This window comes from Erpetoichthys calabaricus, chromosome 6 (genome assembly GCF_900747795.2).
Source record: "Erpetoichthys calabaricus chromosome 6, fErpCal1.3, whole genome shotgun sequence".
Taxonomy (NCBI): Eukaryota; Metazoa; Chordata; class Cladistia; order Polypteriformes; family Polypteridae; genus Erpetoichthys; species Erpetoichthys calabaricus.
This window is the reverse complement of record NC_041399.2, coordinates 187,637,034-187,659,668: the sequence shown is the minus strand read 5'-3', so window position 1 is coordinate 187,659,668 and position 22,635 is coordinate 187,637,034. Positions and strand designations below refer to the sequence as shown.

Genomic DNA, 22,635 nt, shown 5'->3' with positions numbered 1-22,635 from the left:
ACCATCCATCCATTATCCAACCCGCAATATCCTAACACAGGATCATGGGGGTCTGCTGGAGCCAATCCCAGCCAACACAGGGCGCAGGGCAGGGCGCCATCCCACTGTAGTGTTTTGATCCTTGGTGTTATACAAGTGTTGCTGAATGCATGCATTATGCTACATTGGAAATTCCAGATTTTCAAGGTGGTATCAGTGTGCTCAGTATGCTCTGCAATGAGGTGACACACACCAGCAGTCCTCTAAATGCATACAAATCTTGCATAGTGTTTTTTTAAGATTCCACTGTACTGGTGAGGTTAAGGGTTACCTAATTTGCATCCAAGGTGGGGTAAAGATTGCACATGCCTATAATTTTTAATTTCACGAACAGAGGAAAAGGTTACACTAAAAAATGCGGAGGTCAGTGCAGCCTGTAACCTTGTGAACATGTGCTCATCATTCATCCACCAGTCATCTTGTTATTCCACTTCCTCATCACAGAACATTCACAGCAATAAAAGGCTAAGACATTTCTTGGTGGATGCTTTTCTTTGTCCAAGTTGTTTTTCTTATACACAATCTGTTCCAGCTCCTTCTAGTCAAGATCAGACTAGAAGTTGTAAAAAAATAAGAAATAGTGCTACAACATCCAGCCCAAAAAGTTGGATTAGTATAGAAAATGCAAATAAAAACAGAAAACAATGATTCATAAATTATATTTGACCTGAACACAATATAACAGCCCATTATCTGATGTTAAAACTAATGAATTTTATTTTTTTTTTTTTTTCAAAATTAAACACTTATTTTGATTCTGATAGCTGCAACATATTCCAAAAAAAAAGTTTGCACTGGGAAGAATTCACCACTTTGTAATGTCACAACACTTAATAAATATTTAGGAACTGAAGACACCAATTTATTAAGTGTTTCTGGTGTAATTTTGTCCTATTCTTCTTGCAAAAATGTCTTAAGGTGTGCAACAGAATGGGTCTTTGTTATTGCATTTTGTGTTCCCAAATGTGCCACACATTCTCCATTACGGACAGATCAGGACTGCAGGCAGACCACTGCAGCACCCACACCATCTTCCTATGCAACCATGCATTTGTAATGCACACAGAATGTTGTTTTGTGTTGATTTGTTGAAATATGCATGTGCATCCATGAAAGAGATGAGCTTATGCTGCTCCAAAATCTGTATGTCATCATTAATGGTGTCTTCACAGAAGTACAAGTTACCCTTGCCCAGGGCAATGACACAACCTCATACAATCACAAACACTGGCTACTGGAGTTGCAAGTGGTAACATTATGGATGGTCATTTACTTTTTTTGTCCAGAGAACATGACATGCGTTTCTTCTAAAAAAAAGACCTGAAATATTGTTTTAGATGATGTGCACATTCCCACTGCATGATACCAGATACCTCCAAGCCAAGAGAAGTCAACCGTACTTGTGGACACAGTTAATATGTCTTTCTTTTAGAACAGTACAGTTGTAACCAGCATTTTGGGATGTAACTATGTGTTGTGTTAAAGTATGTAAAGTACATACTATGTAAAGTACGTACTGAGTATTTTGTGTTAAAGTGTTAAACTATGTGTTGTGTTGTGTTGATAAAGGTTTGCCAAAGTACTCCTGAGCCCATGTGGTTATGTCATTGATTGATGAATGACGATTCTTGAAGCATTGCGGCATCAGGGAACAGAGATCACAGGTCATCATCTTAGGTTTGAGCCCTTGCCCTTTATGCACCAATGTTTCTTCAGATTCCTTGAGTCTTTTAATTATGGTGTGCACTGTTTTGGGTAAAACACTCCAATCCCTTTAAATATTTCTTTGAGAAACATTGTATTTAAAGTTTGTTCCTTCGTACTGAGAGAAGAACCATCAGCTCAGTTGTGATCACATGACGCTCAGCAGACAAAGCGTATACATAATAGACAGACAGACAGACAGACAGACAGACAGACAGACAGACAGACAGACAGACAGACAGACAGATAGATAGATAGATAGATAGATAGATAGATAGATAGATAGATAGATAGATAGATAGATAGATAGATAGATAGATAGATAGATACTTTATTAATCCCAAGGGGAATCTATTTATATTATTCGTATTACAAGACCTAGCTCGTTTATGAAGTCAAAATTTATTAAAAATTTTAGCTCGTCTTGCAAAACACTCGTAAACCAAGTTACTTGCAAACCGAGGTTCCACTGTGTATATATATGTATATATATATATATATATATATATCTACCCATCCATCCATCATCCACCGCTTATCTGAGGTCGGGTCGTGGGGGCAGCAGCCTAAGCAGGGAAGCCCAGACCTCCCTCTCCCCGGCCACCTCCTCCAGCTGCTCTGGGAGGACCCCAGGCCAGCTGGGAGATATAATCCCTCCAGTGTGTCCTGGGTCTGCCCCGTGGCCTTCTCCCAGTATATATATATATATATATATATATATATATATATATATATATATACATATATACAGTAATCCCTCCTCCATCGCGGGGGTTGCGTTTCAGAACCCTCCGCGAAAGGTGAAAGGTGAAGTAGAAACCATATGTTTATATGGTTATTTTTATATTGTCATGCTTGGGTCACAGATTTGCACAGAAACACGTGAAGTTGTAGAGAGACAGGAACTTTATTCAAACACTGCAAACAAACATTTGTCTCTTTTTCAAAAGTTTAAACTCTGCTCCATGACAAGACAGAGATGACAGTTCCGTCTCACAATTAAAAGAATGCAAACATATCTTCCTCTTCAAAGGAGTGCGCATCAGGAGCAGATAATGTCAGACAGATAGAGAGAAGAAAGCAAACAAATCAATAGGGCTGTTTGGCTTTTAAGTACGCGAAGCACCGCGGCACGAAGCTGTTGAAGGCGGCAGCTCACACCCCCTCCGTCAGGAGCAGAGAGAGAGAGAGAGAGAGAGAGAGAGAGACAGAGAGAAAAACAAACAAGCAAAAATCAATACGTGCCCTGCGTGCTTTTAAGTATGCGAAGCACCCTGCAGCATGTCGCTTCACGAAGCAGCTGCACAAAAGCCATTTCGGTGTAGCTTTGTCTATTCAGTGACTTGGATATTCTCTTGTCCCCATCCCATCTTGTACTTTACAATCACCTTCTCAGGGAGTTGCTAGCAGTGTGTTTTTTTTTGTCTTCATTGTGTGGGGTGGTCAACCATACTCTCCAAACATTGGACCTTCCAAATAAGGTGCACTTATACTGCAATTGATTGAAACCCCTTGACTACAGACTGGGGATCAAATTAAAGAGAAGGGAAACATTTATGCCATCAGTTATTATGTGATTTCTATTTGTGATTAATTTAGATCACTTTGCAGAGTTCTGTTTTCATTTGACATTAAATAATAATAATAATAATAATAATTCATTACATTTATTAAAGAGTCTTTTCCTCTTGTTCAGTGTCAAAAACACCAAATTAAATCCACTCTGATTCAATGTATGACTTCCAGCTTTCCAGTAACATGTAAGGAGTGAATACTTATGTCAGGGTTTGTGTGTTTTTTCTGTAGGTATTCTGCTTTTCCTTCCATATCTCAAAGATATTCATGCGTCTGTACTTGTAAAGTTCTTTGGGATGGTGTTTACTATTGAAAGCTGCTAAATACAATAATGTTAAATTTCACACTGGCAGAACTGTAATATTCTGTCTGTCATAAACTGAGCTGTGCCTAAATCTTCACAGATCAGCCTAAGAGACCACTTTTACATACTTGTAAGTCTTTGTGAGTCCAAGGTTACTAAGGAGAACATTTCCAAGGTGTGTATAAACTCCAAGTAAATCTCTAAAGATATTTAGGTATTCGTTTTGAAAAATAGCACATTTTTTAGAAAAAAGATTATGAAAAATCATGTTGTACAAGACAGAGTCTTAGAAGCTTATTAAGCAAAATAAGATGTTCTTTCAGAGAGAGGACTGAAAAAAAGACATGTCATGATAGTAATCCAAAGCAGGTTAGGAATGGATCTCAAATTCTTTCAGATCTTTCTTTGAGAAGCATTGTATTTAAAGTTTCTCATTGTTAATCCACTTTTCGTGGGGTAGGTCATGGTGGCAACTTGATTGAAATAATAAACATCCCTTACCTCAGGTAACTTGTTCTCTATCCTTTTGTATGCAGGCCAGCTGAGTGGAGATTATTTCCAAGAGTTGGTAAGCTTTCCAGTATGTATAGACCTATACATATATGGCAGCTAAATGGCAGTGAGGGTGGCACAGTGGTTAGTAATGCTGCCATGATATTCCTAGAGACTGGGTTGAATTTTGTGTTCTTTGTGTTTGGAATTTTCACATTCTGGTTATGTCCATGGACGTTTTTCTCGAGGTACTCTGGTTTTCCTTCCAAAGGTGTGCATCTTACATTAATTTCCTGAGAATGACAGTGTGTAAGTGTGCCCTCTAAAGGAGCGTTTGCTGCTGTTGGAGAAGGATCCAGACACCCAAGACTCAATGCTAGTGTCACGTGGTGTCTCCAACTGAGCACATAGGATGCAAACTTTGGTCCCACTCTTTGCATGCTGTCTTTGTCAGCTGAATCAAAGGAAAAGTCCATTATCTCAATTGATCGAGTAACTCACTTTGATGATTTAATTTTTTTTTTATTTTTTCTCTACAGCAGGCTCATTCCACTTGGGCTTTGCTACACTTTGACTAGAAGTACTTAGCAAATAAAGAGATGAACAACACTATATAGCTCACAAGATTACAGTTAAAAATGCAGGCTAATAAAGGAGTAAAGATTCTTCAGAAAGAAACATAAAAGAAAACCCTGAGAATTTCTGAAAGTAACATCTAAAGGCATCATCTACATTGTAAAAAAATGTAGATATCAGTATTTCAGGGCTAGTGCTACAAGTACAGTAAACCAAAAAATAAATAAAAGAGCCAATATATTGAAAAAAAAGAAGTGTCAAAATTCAGTCTGATTTCTAAAACAGTTTTAGACCTAAGATCCATGCTTGTACATTCTAGTTTTATACTTTCCTCCTTTTCTGATTTTTTTTTGTTTATGTTCAATAATTACATACTTTAGTAAAATAACATAATATAGCATAACTGAATATACAAATAAAGGTGTGAAACTTGAAACTACACCTTATGAGAAGGATCTAGCAGTCATAGTCGTCTCACCGCTATCTACATTAAGACTGTACAGAAACAATCAAGAAGGCTAGCAGGGTGTTAGGTTATATATCACATCTCACGCAATTGTAAGAAGGTTTTCCTTTATGCATAGATAGATAGATAGATAGATAGATAGATAGATAGATAGATAGATAGATAGATAGATAGATAGATAGATAGATAGATAGATAGATAGATAGATAGATAGATAGATAGATAGATACTTTATTAATCCCATTAATCCCAAGGTAAAATTCACATACTCCAGCAGCAGCATATTGATAAAAGACAATATTAAATTAAAGAGTGATAAAAATGAAGGTATACAGAGACAGTCAATAGACACATAGAATAAATTACCAAGCAGTGTGGTGGAGAGTAGGACTTAAGGAAGCTTCACATTTCGACTTAATGTTATTTTGGATAATCTGTGAATAGGATGGATGTGCTTATTGGGTTGAATGTCCTGTTCTTGTCACAACCGTTCTAATGTTCTAACAATTATCCTTGGCTTACTTATTCTAATTCCGGCATACAGGGAGCCAGAGCCTTTTCCAGCACCATTGGGAGCAAATCAAGAGCCATCCCTGAGGGAGTGTTAGATCATTGCAGGGTCCATTTAAAGTATACTGTACACATACACTAAGACGCATACCAGGCCAATGTGGAGTCTCTATTAAACTCTGCCGGCACATTTTTGGGGTTGTGGAAGGAGACACAAGAGTATCTAGAGGAAAATCTGTTCAAAAATGGGGATAGCATGTAAACTTTACTTTGATAATGATGAACCTCTGTGCCACCATGCTACTAGCAATAGTATTTAATAGTTACAATTATTGTTTTTATTTACTTTGTGGTTAATTTATTTGAAATCAAAAATAAATATCCCATATAAGGAGAAATAGTGGAGGGTCTTTTTTCAGTCTCATTACTCATAATTATAGGGATAATCAAATCATTGTTATATTACCTGATTTGTATCTGCCTGTGTTAGACATTTCCTAAAAAGCAGATTTTTTATGCTTACCTTTGGTTCATTGTCATTCTGTGTGATAAAGAACTTCCTTGCTGAAATTTAATTACAAGTGACAGGAGCTTTCCAAAAAATGAATGCAACCTTACAGTTTGGTCGGAGTGAAAGCCTGTAATGGGAGCTGCAGGATGATTAAGAGTTATATCCAGTGTGGGGTAGTTGAATGGGATGTTTTAATATTTTAACATGAAACTGTATAGAGAGTGTAATTCAAATTTGAATAAAGTTTGTAACTCCATCATGTGACTCCTCATCCATAAAGCACAAAAATGGTTATAGGCCTCAGAGAAACCATATAATGCCAAGCATTCTCTCCAGGCACGCTGAATAGGCCTCACCACAAGTGGCCCAACCCCTAACTCAAAAGACAGTCTTCTCACCAGCTCAAGCTCAAAAATGAGCCGAAGGCTTTTAAATAGACATAACTTCATAAATGCCCTTTAAGTAGGTGAGCGGAACTGTTTAATAAAATTTTTGGTCCAAGTAACAAGAAGAGCAATAAAAAGAAAGTCAGGTCAAAAAGCGAAGAAATAGGTTAGAAAATAAAAGGCAAAAAATAATGACAAGCAAGTCCTAAAATTCCCATAACCACAAACAGAACCTTAAAAAATAGCATGAATCAAAAGTCGGGAATTCCAATTATAAAAATCATTAACCAAAAACAAAAACCCAAAGATGCAATGCACAAACTGCAATGAGCATTGCAGCTCCTCTTTTTATACAGTTGGCACAGTACCCCAGCTGTACTGTATTACCAGGTGGTCCTGCCTCATTGGGCTCCAAATATAAGAGGCTTCATATATTAAACAGAAAACTAATACCTAGACTCTTAACATAATACACAATTGAATAACATTTAATAGATATATAGATTATTTATCGTAGCCACACTGTGCTAGGAAAAGAGATTGTTTTAATGAAGGAACCAGAATATGAGATGTGGTCCAAAAAACAAACAAAGATTCTTTTTCAAAATTTATTAATTTCTTTCTTTTAATTCAAAACGGTAAGCCAAATGTTTCAAAGCACAAGATTTTTAGAGGGAAGATTGGTAGAAAAGTGGAGGTCAAAGCTGGAAGTCAAAAGCACGATCATCATAGTACTTACACTAACCAAACAAATCATAGCAATAAAAACAAAACAGAAATTCTAGTGCCAAAAAGTATCAAAGAGAGTTAGTTGTATGCAAGTATGAATGGTTTTAATCTAATCTTGGAAAATTTAAAACTGCGAGAGGTGAACTTTATAACTTTATATAGTTGCACCAATTATGTTGTTACAATGACTCGGTGCATAGTGGAATGTGCCACCAAAGTAACATTCCATTCAAAACTTTCAAAATGGCAACAACCATTGCTAAAACAAAATGCACTCAAAACTTTCCTAGAGAAGAATAAACTCTTAATCTTAAATTGAAAACCAGGCATCAGAAATGTACTCTCAGTGTCAGAAGACCCCAGAAAAGATGTATATCTGAATTTTCATTAAGAATGTTAATCATAACACTTTGTAAATATTGACAAACTTAGATAACCCAGAAATACCTGATGCTGACCTTTATCTCATTGCCCATTTTGACATCACCCACTGTAGACTTCAGCATGTTTAAGCCTAGCAAAGCTGTACTAAAACAAACTCAAAATGGCAGAACCTACTGTATTGCAATGCAAGATGGCACTGCAGAAAGGCATGTTAACATACTTTAAACAATGTCCAATATACTAATAAATGCAAAAAATGAATTCATCTCCTTTATTACAAACATTTATTGAGGAAAAAAATATTTTAGAGGTAAAGGGAAGGCACAAAGCTAGCAATTCATAAAAATTTTACATAAATACGACATAGACAAAACAAAATCAAAATTAATAACATCATATGGAAAATTAAAAAAATAACAAAATGATAATAAACAAACAATAAGCTTGAGCCAGCCTCACAACATATGCTGTACTATAATGCATCACAGATGGAAACTATGAGTGAAAAGATTTATTGTACAGCCTTTTCACTGCACAGAGGTGGCTGAACATTTTGCTTAAACGTGTTGAATATTCCAGTCCTTTGTGTGAACTGGGGGATCTGAACAGATTTCAAGCTCAGAAATATAATAGCAATCAGAGTTATTGTGCATCAAATAATATCTGTTGCTGCATGAATATCACTTGATTATCTGAATCGATCAAAGCAAGAACGCTTTATGGGCTAGTCTGTCAAAGTAAATTTCAGTAAGACTGGTTGAGGATGGAGGTGGATGTGGATGTTTAACCAGATACTGAAAACTGTGGAAGCATTCAGTACTGATGAGCTTTTACAGGTATCTAAGATTTCATCTTCACCTGCACTAAGTGGAAGTAATATTTTGTACTTTGGGAATAATGTTAGTCACAATACGGCTGTTTCTTTCAAGCACAGCATGAGTCAGGCAAGCCTGCTGAAACATGCTATTCTAAAGCTACGTCTTAGGAATCTAAAGTGGTATAATGGGCCTACATTGGTCATCCAAAATAACTTTAGTAATTTGTGCCCACCAACATTTCAGTTGTCATTTGTGTCAAACCAAAGGAAGACTGAAGCATTTTACTGATTTTTCTGTATGCATGAGACTGCTAGGGGAAAGACCTGAACCATAAATTTGTAGCTTGTCGCCTCATTTCTTTAGCTACTGGAGGAAATAGTTTTTTCAAGAGGAGGGTAATTAATTTATCTTGTCAAAGGAAACAATGACAAGTTATACTACTTAAAACTATATCGAGCAGTTAAATGCCATTTCAGCTAAACCTCATTTCAAAGAGTGGGAGGCTAAAAATACAACACAACATGCCAGACATCTTACACTAAGGAAAGTTTTCTAGATCCTGTTCCACTGAACTGCACACAGCCATGTTCCTCTGAAATATGACATGTTTACTCTTAATTAAGTGGTTTGTATCCTGTACTGAAAACCCAAGAAATGTTTTTATACAGTCACTGAAAAGATTTAGTACAGTTCATAAACTTATGCTAAACCCTTGACGGGATGCTATGAATTAAAACAAATAAGGTTCGTGATTACATCTTGCCTGAAGAAGGGGCCTGAGTTGCCTCAAAAGCTTGCATATTGTAATCTTTTTAGTTAGCCAATAAAAGGTGTCATTTTGCTTGACTTTTCACTACATTCATAATGACTAACACGGTACAACACCCTAGTACTACAAACAGATAATGTGAAAGTGTTATTAGAAAAGTGTAAGTGAAGTATAACTTGTCTCTCCAGCCACTTGTGCAGTTGAAGTTAATAGGGATATTATGCTGATTTGGCTAAGCCAGTCGACCCTATCCCTAGTAAAAGACTCCAGTCAAGATGAGAGGTATAATCTATCCAGCATGTCCTGAGTATGCTTCAGTTCTTTTCCAAGTGTGTTATTCTTGGAACACCTGCTGAGGGAGACAGCCACGGCTGTTTTCAATATATTACCAAACCACCTGAACTGCCTCCTTTTAATCAGAGAAGCGGTGTCTACCCCAAGGCCCTTCCATATTTTTTGAGCTTTGAACTTTATAACTGAGACTTAGCCCAGCCACACTGCATGGGAACCTTATTTCATCTGTTTGCATGTGATATCTTATTCTATAAATGTAATTGTTAATTACATCTATATAGCGCCATTCTAACCTCAAGTCACTTTTACTACAGTGAGAAAACCACTTCAATCACCACCCATGTGTAGCATCCACCCAGAGGATTCAATGGCAGTAAGCTCAATAGTCATTAGCCATTACATGGTGAAGGGGTGAGAGATTGAGTCCAATAAAGGACAAGGGATGATTAAGGAGCCACAATGACCAAGCTGTGGTGGGCAATATAGCCAGGACATCGGGAAACACCCTACTCTTCTCAAAAGATGCCCACAGAAAGTGAGAATCTCAGTTTTACATCTCATTTGAAGCACACCAACCATTTTAACAGCATAGATTTCTCATCAGTGCACTGGGACATTGGGATCCAACCACAGCCCTCAGGGTAAGCACTCTCTGATAGCCTCACAAACACTTCTTCTTCTAGCAGAAACCCAAGCTTTTTTCCTAGATTGTCCCTAAGCACTAGCCAGATACAAACATGCTTAGCTATAGATGGGTTACTTGTTCTGAAGTTCAGGTGGTATGGCTGTTGGCCACTTTAGATCACTCCTTAGAATTTGTGCCCATGCTGTAGATGAGGATGAGAGTTATACCCACCGTTAGATGGTGGCAAATCGTTGATGCCTTATATGCCTTTTGGGAGGAAGAGGATTAAGCTAAAAAACCTCTGAATTTTATTTCTCTCTATATATAAAAGAAAATCCTGGAATGGAAAAGCAAGTCTATGATACGTGATCTTCTTGGAAGACATTTTAAACACCCGCGAGACCAAAGCATGCCCTATTTACAATCTATCAAATAGGACAATAGGCAGAAAAACATTCAGTCTTGTGAAGGATTTGAGCACACACAGATCCAGGGCTCTCAGTGCATATAAAGCGTATAAGGACAGTACATTATAAATGAAATGTCGACATATTATTAATTATTATTATTATTATTATTATCAAAACGAAGAAGAAGGCAGCACAGAGAAAAAAAAAAGAGCAAAAAAGAATAATCAAGGTGCAGATTCAGAAAATAAGGAAAGTAATTATCAGCCCGGAACAAGTGGAATTGAAAAAAAAGCACGTCCATTCCGGCTCAGAATTAAAAGACAGTGAGTAAAACTTCATAAAGATGTTTACAAACGTTGGCGCTAAACACATGCAGGGCAGGTTAGAGACTATGAAACCAGGGAAATTAGAAAGGCTCAAAAAAAAAAACAAACCGTGCTATACACAGGTGGAGAAAGTTAAAGGATATGAAAGTAGAAAAATGAGAAAATATAAAAAAAGAAAGTAAAGATCGCAGTAGCGCAAGCAAACAAACTGCCTCATTTAACTATGCACCAGTCTAACTTTGGTTTTGCACAATAATTACTACACTATTGCACCTTAACACTTAATTCTACTTTATTCATATAATTTTACTTATTTATTATGTTCTACTATACTGTTATCTTTCAATCTATGACTTTTTGCTAATCTAACTGATATTCTTCTAACTTTCTAACAGTTTTTGATAAGCGGATCAGGATGCACTTCACTGCGTGTTGTCCTGTATAACTAGGCATGTGACAAAGAATCTGGAGAATTTCAAAAACGGAGTTTACCGCACATGCATTTATTGGTTACTTTGTTAGTGTATATATATTTATCTGTCTGCTTATTTAAAAAGCTAAATTTACCCCAGGAGTCAAAAACGTTCTGTCTAGCCCTTGTACAAAAACCTAGAGAAAAGCTGGGGTATCACCTTGGTAATCCCATGTACTTTTTGGAAATGTGAAAGGAAAATAGCATGACTTTACAGACAGGAGTCCAATGCAGAACTCTACTTACATTTTTACATTGTAAAAAAAAATTATTAACTGCTGATGATGTAGATTGTTTTGTCTGTGCTGAAATTCCAAACAGAGAAACCTATCTTGACCTCATTAAAAAGATCCAGCATATTGGGACTCGCAAGATTACAAATATTGTTTCCACGGACGTTCTGAAATAAAAGTGAAACTAATGAAATAGCAACAATTCAAAGAAAAAAAAATCTTAAGTGTGTATCCGGAAAACCAAACACGGGGGTTGGCGAGCGAAGCGAGCAGGGGGCGAAGCCCCCTAGTAATTAAAAAAGAATGACATACTAATGCAGAACTGTTAGCAAAATGATTAATTAAGTATGAGAACATGTTTCTTCAGGTATCTGTTAATTCTTTTCTTTTAAAGCTGATGTCACATTACAGAACTTTTAGTCATGGGGCATGTCAGACTTGCAGTTGTTGATAATAATAATAATAAAGCAGTTGTTCATATTGTCGCTGTACCATGTCAGTTTACACGACTGAAAATTGCTGGGCTGGTCTAATTTACCATCTGTGTGCAGACCTTCTAGTACAGTCTTGTTCCTCCCCTTCTTTTGACAGCCCAATGACTAAAGACAAAATCAAAAGAGCCTCAGATTGATTAGACACAGTCAATGAAAATGTCACATTAGGCAACTAAACTCATGGGAGTGTACTGCTGACTGCCACTGACTCGTTAGATTATGTAAATGACGAGTGTGACTGAAAATTGCTGAAAAAAAGAAATAAGGTTTTTCCCTTATTTATATAAACACTACAAAACGAGGATTGCACAAGTACAGTTTTGAGCTTTAGACTGCCAATGCAAGACAATGAAAAGTGTAAGCTGACATAACATAACATTCTCAAACTTGCCTAACTAATGTCAGGATCACAGGGGGCCCTAGGCACAAGGCAGTTAACAGCCCCCCCACAGGACACAAGACTTCCAATTATAAACAGCGACACTCATGCTTGAGCCAACTTGGTATCATCCTGTCTTTGGGCATGTGGGAGGAAAAATGGAGCACCTGGAGGAAAACCAATTCCATTCAGAGAATGACTGTGTGCAGGACTCTAACCCAAAATGCTGAGTCCAAAAAGTTGCACTGATGTGCATCGCACTGCCAGGCTGCTCTGTGTAAATTAATATTTGTATAACTCATTTTTTGCCTGAGGTATTTTTTTAATTGTTTAGTAGAAATTAAATGTGAATAGCAGGTGATTGGGCATCCCTTTCAAAGATCATGCCCTCAGACTAACAAAAACCTTCTAAATACCTTCTGCCCAATGAGAAGTCACACTGCGCAATAAGCACATCTTGTTAATTTTTAATCCAATACATTTCTACAGCCTTTTATCATAGCTATTGTACTGACTCAGCAGTGCTTCTTTTTGTGTAAATGTTAATGAGTCTCTTTGATGACAACCCTCCTGTGAGTGTTTATTTTTAAAAAAGCTCTTCATTAGGTACCAGCTGACCAGAGAATATTTGTCAGTTCCACTCCAAGGCTGCAGTTTATTATTAGTAGGTGTGCAAAGATTTCCATTGGGTAGAGAATGAAGAGAGAAGTGTGGTGAGAAGATACAAAATGTTCTGAACCTCGATCTCATTCACTCACAGAAACATAATCACCCCAGGAAAAGTAATGGCTTTTTACAGTTACACATAATAGATGGGTACCCTGCTGACTTTTGATGTCTGTCAGCCATAATTATAATCTGTTCTTATATAAATCAGAAAAGAAATATATATACATATATGCTGGGCAAAAGAAAGCCAGAAAATTTCAAATCTAAGTATAAACTGAAAGAGAATGTTGTTACAAAGCAAAGTTAAACCGTGTCAGTTCATTTCTAGACGATTCAAAGTTCCTACTTAAATGTCAAGAGGGCTTTTTCTCACTCAGCATTAATGTTTAGTTTATTGAGGGTATATTGGTATTAATATTTTTAGAAGGTATAATAAAAGTTATATTACAGATAGTAAAATTATGTCTAATGGTAACAAGTATCAGATTGAATCATAATGCATTAGTGCTAATGTGTTTATCAACTGAAAATACTTTTTTCAGTTAGCAACAAAACTGTTTATGCAACCATAAAAATCTACTCAACCACCACTTTATTTGCTGTTTTTATTTGCGCAGAACTAAAAAAATGGAGGTAGTGATGAGTGATACGACTAGGATGTACAGCCAGTCTTCTGGAGCTGTAAGTTTGGGTCTCTAACTACAGAACCAACAGGTCACCTGAAACATACCAACAGAAATTAAAAGGCAAACTTGCAAACAAATACATGCAACACATACAGCACATGGTAAATAACAGGGAAACATTGAAGATGTGGGTAGAGGGATAGCCTAGTAATTGTATAGCCTGATCATCATTAGCAGGGTAAGTTAAAAATGTCTGTTTTTAATTCAGTAAAGAATGTGAATATTAAGTAGAATAGGTCAATGTTAGCTTTCCAGTTGGATGTAAGAGCATCTTGGAATTATCTAGAGAGAAATTTCTATAGCATAGTGTTGACAGAATTTGAATAGAATTCTGCAAATGTTTTGTAGCGCAAGCAAAAAGCCAGATGTGAGAAGACCTTAAGTCTCTTCTTCAGTAATACAGATTTTTCAGAAATTTGGCCATTTACATTGTTTTACAGTAGGCTACAGTAGAGTTTAGAAAATGCTTCAGATATCTCTCAAAAAACCTGTATAGATGATCATGTTCACATTTGGCTGGAACCAAGACATTTGTGTCTGAGTTTTTAATTTGTTTTAATGCCTTTTGTGGATGCACAGGAGTTAGTGCTATGTCCATGGAGCTCTAGGTGTGATTCCTAGTCTGGACACTGTTAAATCTGCACATTATTATCCCTAAGCTTGGGTGAGTACCCTGATTTCCTTTCATATTCTTCATACATGCATTTTTGGTTAGTTAGCCCAATGTGAGTGAGCGTCAGTGTTTGTATGTATGAGCCCAGAGATGGACTGGTATTGTATTTAAATTTTATGCGGTGCTCTTGGGGCAGAATCCAGCTTTTTAAGACTCAGATGTGTTGATGCCTTATGCTTACTCTTATCTTATGCTAACTCACCACATTAGAGAAGGATATAGAGGATCAGGCATGGTTTGTTTTTCTGATGCTAAATGTGTTTTACAATTAAATAACTGCTTTTATAGGTAGTTTAAATGAAAGAAAAGGTAAAAACATGCTTTATTCCGTTTATGTTTTGCAGGTTGATGCTGATGATGTTATCACCAAAGAAGAGCAAGTGTACATTTTGTTTAAAGCCAAAGAAAAATGTGAGCGAGCAATCAAATCTAATTTATACAAAGTGTCTGGTGAGTGAATATTGAACAGATTTGAAATCCATTTATAACTTGCCTAGAAAATCTTGTTACTTAAATTTTATAAATCAGTTGCTCCTTTTAGATATGCCTCATTTATATACTTTTCTAAGTTTTACCATTAAATAAAATCAGACTTACTGAACATAATAAACTGTAACTATATAACTTATAAATATCTTAGCTTATTCTCTGGGTTTAATAAAATTCAGAATCATTTCTAAAAAATACACAGGAAACAGTGTCCAATTACCAATTACAACAAAATCAAAATGAAATCATGCCATTTAACAACAATGAGGTACATTCAGAATTTTTAAATAATACATTTTTGTCTACAGTAACCGTTCATTTAATTATTGATTTCCACAGTTGCTGTGCTTTGAGACACAGGGTAAAATTATAACAATACGTATTCTTTCTTCTTGCTCCATTGTTGTTTCATACTGAATGGGGTCTTCTGCTTCTGAAATTCCAGGTTTAAAGGGAAAGTGGAGCTGACATGAGTTCAAGTCTGCTTTGATGTAATCTGTGATTTCAAGTTTTTGGAGTGGCTCCCTTGTGGCTTTTTTTAGGGTGGTTATCAGGGAACCTCTTTTTTAGCCAAGACAAAAACATGATGAAAAGATTCATCCATCTGCCACCACATGTATGTGCATAAAAATAATATGAACAAACTTGCCACTAAGTTACCAAAAATTTTGGCAGCAGAAAAGATACAAAGAAAAAAGTATTTATAATGGCGATGATTATTTAAGCTCACAATTGTTTGTCATGGACCTTGTACTTTCAACATGGTCAAAATCTGTCTAGCTTAACCATCCTTAGTGGATACAGAGCACCATCATGGGCTAAAAATATGTAAAGCATAAAAATAAGGTCAAAATAGTGGAAAAATTAATCAAAAATGAAAAATGAATCTGTCACTTTTCTTAAAAGTTCAGAAGCTCTAAAAATGATATCCACCTTAATAAAAAGACAAGTGTCGTTGTGTCCGTGTATGTGTTTGTTTGGTTGTTATGTCTCTTTTATTCAACAGATGGTACATCACAAACATTTGTAGTAATAAAATGCATTGCCTTTGTCTTTTCAACAGGTGGTGCATCACAAACATTTGTAGTAAGGCATTTTATTACTACAAATTTTGGTTATGCACCTACTATTGAAATGACAAATGCAATGCATTTTACTACTGCATGTATTGCAAAATACATTCCAAGTGATGGTGTACTGCAAACATTAACATTAAGGGCTATGTGGATTATTTAGATTTCTACCCTCCTTAGATGGGTAGCACAGCTAGTTATTTTGAAAAATGGCTACAAACATCACATAATCACACCCATGTGATATCACACACAGATCATGAGATTGCAACCATGTGGTGGCCTTTAAACTAAAATACTACTTGATCACTTTATTAAAATTGTTGCTTGATATACAGTTGTTAAATGTACAGTTAGGAATATGTTCTTTTGAAAGTAAATATTTTTGACTCTTGGCAAAAAAAATGTGATGACAATCTTAGGTCCCTTAATGTAAGTTTATAAGCCAATCAATCCAACCTTAAAAAAAGAAAAAATAATCGATAAGAAACAAACACATAGCATGGTTTCCACTAAATGTCTAATAAAAGACAGTGGACAGATAGGGAAGGTGCCAGCTTTCACAAGTGTCACATTTCATGTTTTTTTTTCTTTTTTTATTGTCACATTTCACAGTACTTTTATTTATTTAAGTAATTTTGTCTGAAATATTCCTCCACCAGTAACGGCGTGAATACACTTGACTCGAGCATTCCTAGTTTTCATCCTCTTTCTCTGTACGTTTAGCATTCGTTTGCTCAGAGGTTGATGCACATGCTGCTTCCTGAGCAGCTCTTCTTCTCTCTACCACAGCAGCCCGCTTCTTCTCTTCTTTCGTCGGCATCTTTTTGCATTAAAATGATTAAGTCAGTGTTTGTGTTGCAATTACTTAGTACGTTTTCTTTAATTTTTCACTTAAGCTGGCACTTAAGTTATCAATCTCAAGAATGATTTAAGATATGAAGAGGTAGGGAGGAGAACGGCACCCGTACACATGCACCACATGACCGCCCTGCTGGCAGCTGCCGAGAGTTGATTCTACAATAAAATAAAATAAAAATAAAAAGAGGAATAACCTTGGAAGTCAATCATCACCCCGAAAGCGGATAGTAGACGTCAGGTAGTGTATGTGTACCAAATTTCAGGTCAATAGGTCAAACGGTTTGTGAGCTACAGGTGATTTAAAATCCTGGACAGACAAACAAACAGCCACGGTAGCGTATTATATATAAAGGTAATTGAATGTATATTCATTATATTCATTCCTGGAAAAATTAACCAAGAGTGCTACATTTTTTTCAACAAGAAAGTTGATAAAAATGTTATTACATGTGACGGAAACATTTAAATACAAAGTTGAAAATTGTCACTTTCGGTCATGTAGCTTCTTTTTCTTTAAATGTAAAACATCTTCCTGTCTTAGAGAATTTTATATTAAGTTGATGGCTAACCATCTAATCAGATTTCAATTTTGAGATCATTGTGGAAAATCACTCCGTGAATAAGGTTTTTAGAAAGTGGCTATGTGTTAAGAGCTGTTGGCTAGAGCTTAGAACCAAATATCTATCATTATGTGGATAACAGCCTATCCAGAAGGGCCTATGATTTTACCAATTAAGGAGGGCCAAAACGAATTTATTCCTGCAATGATATATATAATTTCAGGAGCACTACACAAACGTTGGGGTTCTTAATACTTCTCAAAAGCACTTCTTCAAGATGTACTTTTAATATCCTTTAGCAAAATATCATCCTTTGTGCCAGAGAGCTGTGCCTCATCCTTACAGTGTCTTCTATTTAATTAAAGTGCTCTTAGCAAGACTATATGAGGGAGGTTATTATTTTTCATTGGTTAGATTATTATTCAGTTAGATTTGATAATATAAGGGTTTTATTACACCAGAATGTATTTGGGTATTTTATTTTCATTTTCCTTTGTGTGTTTTACTATAATCAATCAGCTGGAGCACAAAGCAAAAATAGAAAATGTATTTTTAGCAAACCTTGTTTTACTTGTGTAAATGGTACTACCGGCAGCTACACTAAGCCCTTTAAACTGATCATACAATTACAAGCAATAATGTGAGTGTATCTAATGTTTGTGTGTTTATATTACAGGATATCTGAAGTGCTTTAGGAACATTAAAACAAACAGTAGCAGAATGAAATACAGTCAATATTTTCTTAAGAATAAAAAACTAATCTTACATTAAAAATATACTTGCCCAAATTAAGCAAGAAATACAAACGCTGACCTTTTAAATGTGCCATGAAAAATGCAGCTTTGAAAAAATACTTGGGGCACTTTTATATAAATGTAGGCCCTGCGCCAAAGTACTTTGACTAATTTTAATGCTAATGTGTTTTTTAAGAGCATTTGTTGTCATTTATTCAAGCATAACATTATTTTAATTCACATTAACTCTTTTAATGGTATGGGCTCTTCTTTAAAGTGTTGAATTTTTCAAATTAAAATGTCTGTTTTTCTATCTAAATACTTGTCTATTACCTTATTACTTGCAAACCATTTCAATCATGCATTTTTAGTTTTACACGTTAATAGGTATTATAATACAGAGAGTTGTAGAATTTATTTCAACTCACACCATCTTTAAGGGTCCTGGGGTCTCATTTATAAAACTGCATGGATTTCAGCATGAAATATGTGTACACCCAAAAAAAACAGAAAATCAAGTAAGGCAAAAAAAAATCTGAGTTATAAAACCTTGCGTATGCACATTTGTATGCAATTTAGCCTTCATAAATCACAATCATCTTGTAAATGTATGTACATGGACTCACCACAGACCTAGCCTGGTTGCCACCCTGAAATATATTTGGGCCATACTAATTAACCTGATACATATGCATTCTCGATGCTGCAGGCCTTAATTAGCTGGTAGAGCAGCCTCCCACCTGATACATCCAAACATCTCATTCAGCACCAATCAGTACGTTATCTGCCAAGTATGCTGCTTTGCCTCAAAATAAATAAATCATGGGTTGACCCAGATCATTAAAAAAACAACATTTGTCAGTCTGATCTTGGCATCACAGATGTATGTTAAAATGAAACTACTTACGGCTAACAAGCTTCTTCATTGTTGGCAGGTACTCTTATTGCAATATGAGTGCTGTCAACTGCCCTGATTACGTGTGGAAAACCCAAAACTACTGCAGATTGTCTTTTTATGTTGGCCTGTATACCCACACCAAACAGAAACTGAATTTAGTAACTCTTCAGTCAGTTTATGGTTCATAGCAGGGGTCGCCAAGTCCAGTCGTGGAGGACCACCTTGGCTACAGGTTTTCATTCTAACCTTTTTTTTAATGAGTGCCCTGTTTGTGCTGCTAATTAACTTCTTGTGAACTCATTTTAATTGAATTGCTTTTTTAAGATTTGTTCCCGTGAATTTCATCATCATTCCTCTGAATTGTTTAATTTCTTTCCTCAAATGGTACCCAAACAGAAATGAAATGTGAAGTGAGGGGGCCAACAGGGCCTCAAACTCCAACCAATTTCACTCCAACCAGCTGTTTAATTAGGTGCCAATTCTTGTCGTTAATTAAACCCGTTCTTTAATTCCATGGCTTGTTGTTGCTCTTATTGTGCAATAGCAGACATTTCCAAAATTGTTGATTTTCTCTTTCCAAGAGCACTGTTAAAATGTTTTGGGGACCTGAGCAGATCAACATTCCTAAGACCTTCATCTTTCTTTATTTTCAGATGTTGTTTGATGGACACCTGTTGTTTTGGCTCATTTTGTATCTCATTATTGTTTGGCTGCTAATTAAGGAAAAAGAAACAAGGGGTCTGAGTCTTCAAGAACAAGTCAATTAAAATGAATTCAAAAGAAGTTAATTAGCAGCAAAAACAGGTCACTCATTAAGAAAAGGGTTAGAATGAAAACCTGCAGCCACGGTGGTACTCCAGGACCGGAGTTGGCGACCCCTGGTCTATAGCACAGATCTGACCCCCTGGGTTGTAAGCTATGGCTTGCAACTGCCCGACATGTCAGATGAAGGAATAGACTTTAATAACAGTCATGCTTGATAGATACTTTATTAGGCTCAAAAGGCCTACTTGTTCATTTTGTTTTTTTCATTCTTACTTGTTAATACATTTGTAGTTACATTTGTGATTACACTTGTATCTACATGTGCCCATTGGGCTTTACAGCTGCTGTACAAGTGTGTGTATGTTAGTGCTGCTGCTTTGGATTCATCAGTTCATATCCATGTTCTGAACCCATGTTGTCTTTTATAGAATTATGTAACATCACTGCCTATGCCAGTAGTACAAGTCAAGAAACAACCTTGGATGGGAGCTGACCCTTCATTTTTTTTTTTTGATTTGATACACTTTGTTAGCCCCTGGAGCAGTTTTTCAGGTTAAGGGCCTTGCTCAAGGGTCCAACAGAGTAGGATCCCTTTTGGCAGTAATGGGATTTGAACTGGCAACCCTCCAGATATCAGCACAGATCCTTAGACACAGGGCCACCACTCCGCATGGCAAACAGTCAAACATACACCCAGACACAGTCACATCTTGGATCCAGTATGCATGTCTTAAGGATATGTGAAGGTATCCCGAGAAAACGCCACTAAGAGAATGCACATATACACCCCACACACAGAGTTTCAAAGGCCAGTCTGTGTCCCTTGAGTTGTAAGGCAGCAGCACTAATCGCTGCATCAATGTGCCTCCCTACATGAAGTGTCTTGCACTACAGTATATTTAGGAAGAAAAGGCTTTTTATGAAAATTTTTAGAAGCGGCATTGAAAGGTAACTCTGTTGCTCTTCATAGAGAAAGCAAACAGTTACAATTATGACTGCTTTGGTCCAACAAATATTTGGTTGTCAAAACAGATATTTCTCTGTGGTAAAGGGAAATGCATCTTTTCATTTCAATGCGTCTTTTTGATTCTACTCGTTTTTTTTGTGGTTCACTGACTGACTAGCTATGATATGGTTCTTGCCAAAAACTTTCGATGCCTCTGCCCAAAATGCATTAATACACAGTATAACTGCCAAATGTAATGGGCCATAACCGGACAAAAGTCAAATTGAAATCAATGGAATGTTATTAAATGGACATGTTTACCTCAATTCGAGCTGGCCTTGACTTGGAAAGGATGTAAAAAATATTTTTAATATGCAAAAATCTCTGTCATTACTAAGAGGATACAGTAAATGTTGACATGTCCGTGTGATAAATTGTGTTCTACTATGAAGAAATTCAAAATTAAATAAAAGATTGCATTGTGACCAGGATGAGTTTTAGTTGGATCTGACATTTATTTCCTCTACATATATGAACACATTTAACTTTTATTTGGTACCTAGGCATGGATGAATATAATAAAAAATGTTCCATGTTAAACTTTGGAATACTACAAATTATTTCTAAAGTCTAAAATGGATTTGCACATTTTAATGCGATTTGTTTTTCTTTTTGCCAATTTAAACATTGTTTATGTGAAGCAAACCTTTATTTTATACTGGCATTTAGCACTTTCATAGGTTTCAGGTTGTAACATAATTGCACATAATCACAATTTTTGACTTCTTTAGTATAAAAACCTTGTTTGCTAAAACACAAAAAAAATTGTGAGAAAATTTTCAACAAAATGTTGTATAAATTTGGTAGAGACCCTGATCAAACCCCCAGCCTGTTCATTGAAAATCAGTTTAGAAGTTCAAGGACACAACTTCCAGATGTAAGAGAACTGCAAACTGCACCAAACATATGATAAAGAAAAGAAATAATAAACACCAATAAGTGCAGTAAACATTAGAATTTAGCATTCAATTATGACAGTTTATTATATAATACAAAATATACATCACAAGGGTCACGTCTGAATTACACAAATAAGGACTGGGCACACATTAGCTGCACCGACATTAATATACTACTTTAATGACAAAAATAGATGTAAAAGTGCTGAAATAAGGAGAAAAATAAAGAAATTAAATGTGCATAAATTAGTGCTACAGAAAGCCAGCAACTAAAACAGAAAGTACATTGAATAGCCTGGTACTCAGATGATATCGATTGGCTATTGTTGTTTCTGACTGTGAAAGTAATACACCTCCAGTGAGGCATTTTTAGTTTAATTAAAATTCATTAGATCAGGAACTCTGAACCAGTGGCTCCCTTAATGGTCCATATATGGCCCTCAGGGTATCAGGTAAATGGGTGCAAAGAAATATTTAAAATTTAATTTCATTCACCTGCATTATGGTTTTATCAGTGTATATATTAGTGAAAAAAAAACCAGAAAGAATGCATAGTTTACTTTAGCATCGTTTTTCAGCATACCATAGTCTCAATGACACACCCATTTATCTTAATCATGCTCAGGATTGTCAGCTGGAGTAGATCTTCTTTTTCTTCTTCTTCCTTCGGCCTGCTCCCATTAGGGGTTGCCACAACACATCTTTTTCCATCTCTTCTTGTCCTCTGTATCTTATTCTAGCACACCCACCACCGGCATGTCCTCTCTCACCACATCCATAAACCTCCTCTTAGGCCTTTCTCTTCTCCTCTTGCCTGGCAGCTCTA

General features: G+C 36.1%; 1 protein-coding gene across 1 annotated transcript in view; it reads left to right on the top strand.

The window, feature by feature from the left end:
* pth1r (parathyroid hormone 1 receptor) overlaps window positions 1–22,635 on the top strand; it is a 462,399-nt gene that overhangs the window by 251,551 nt on the left and 188,213 nt on the right. Inside the window, exon 2 of the mRNA XM_028804180.2 lies at window positions 14,869–14,974. Within this exon, the coding sequence (XP_028660013.1) occupies window positions 14,869–14,974 (106 nt within the window). The remainder of the gene's footprint in view (window positions 1–14,868; window positions 14,975–22,635) is intronic.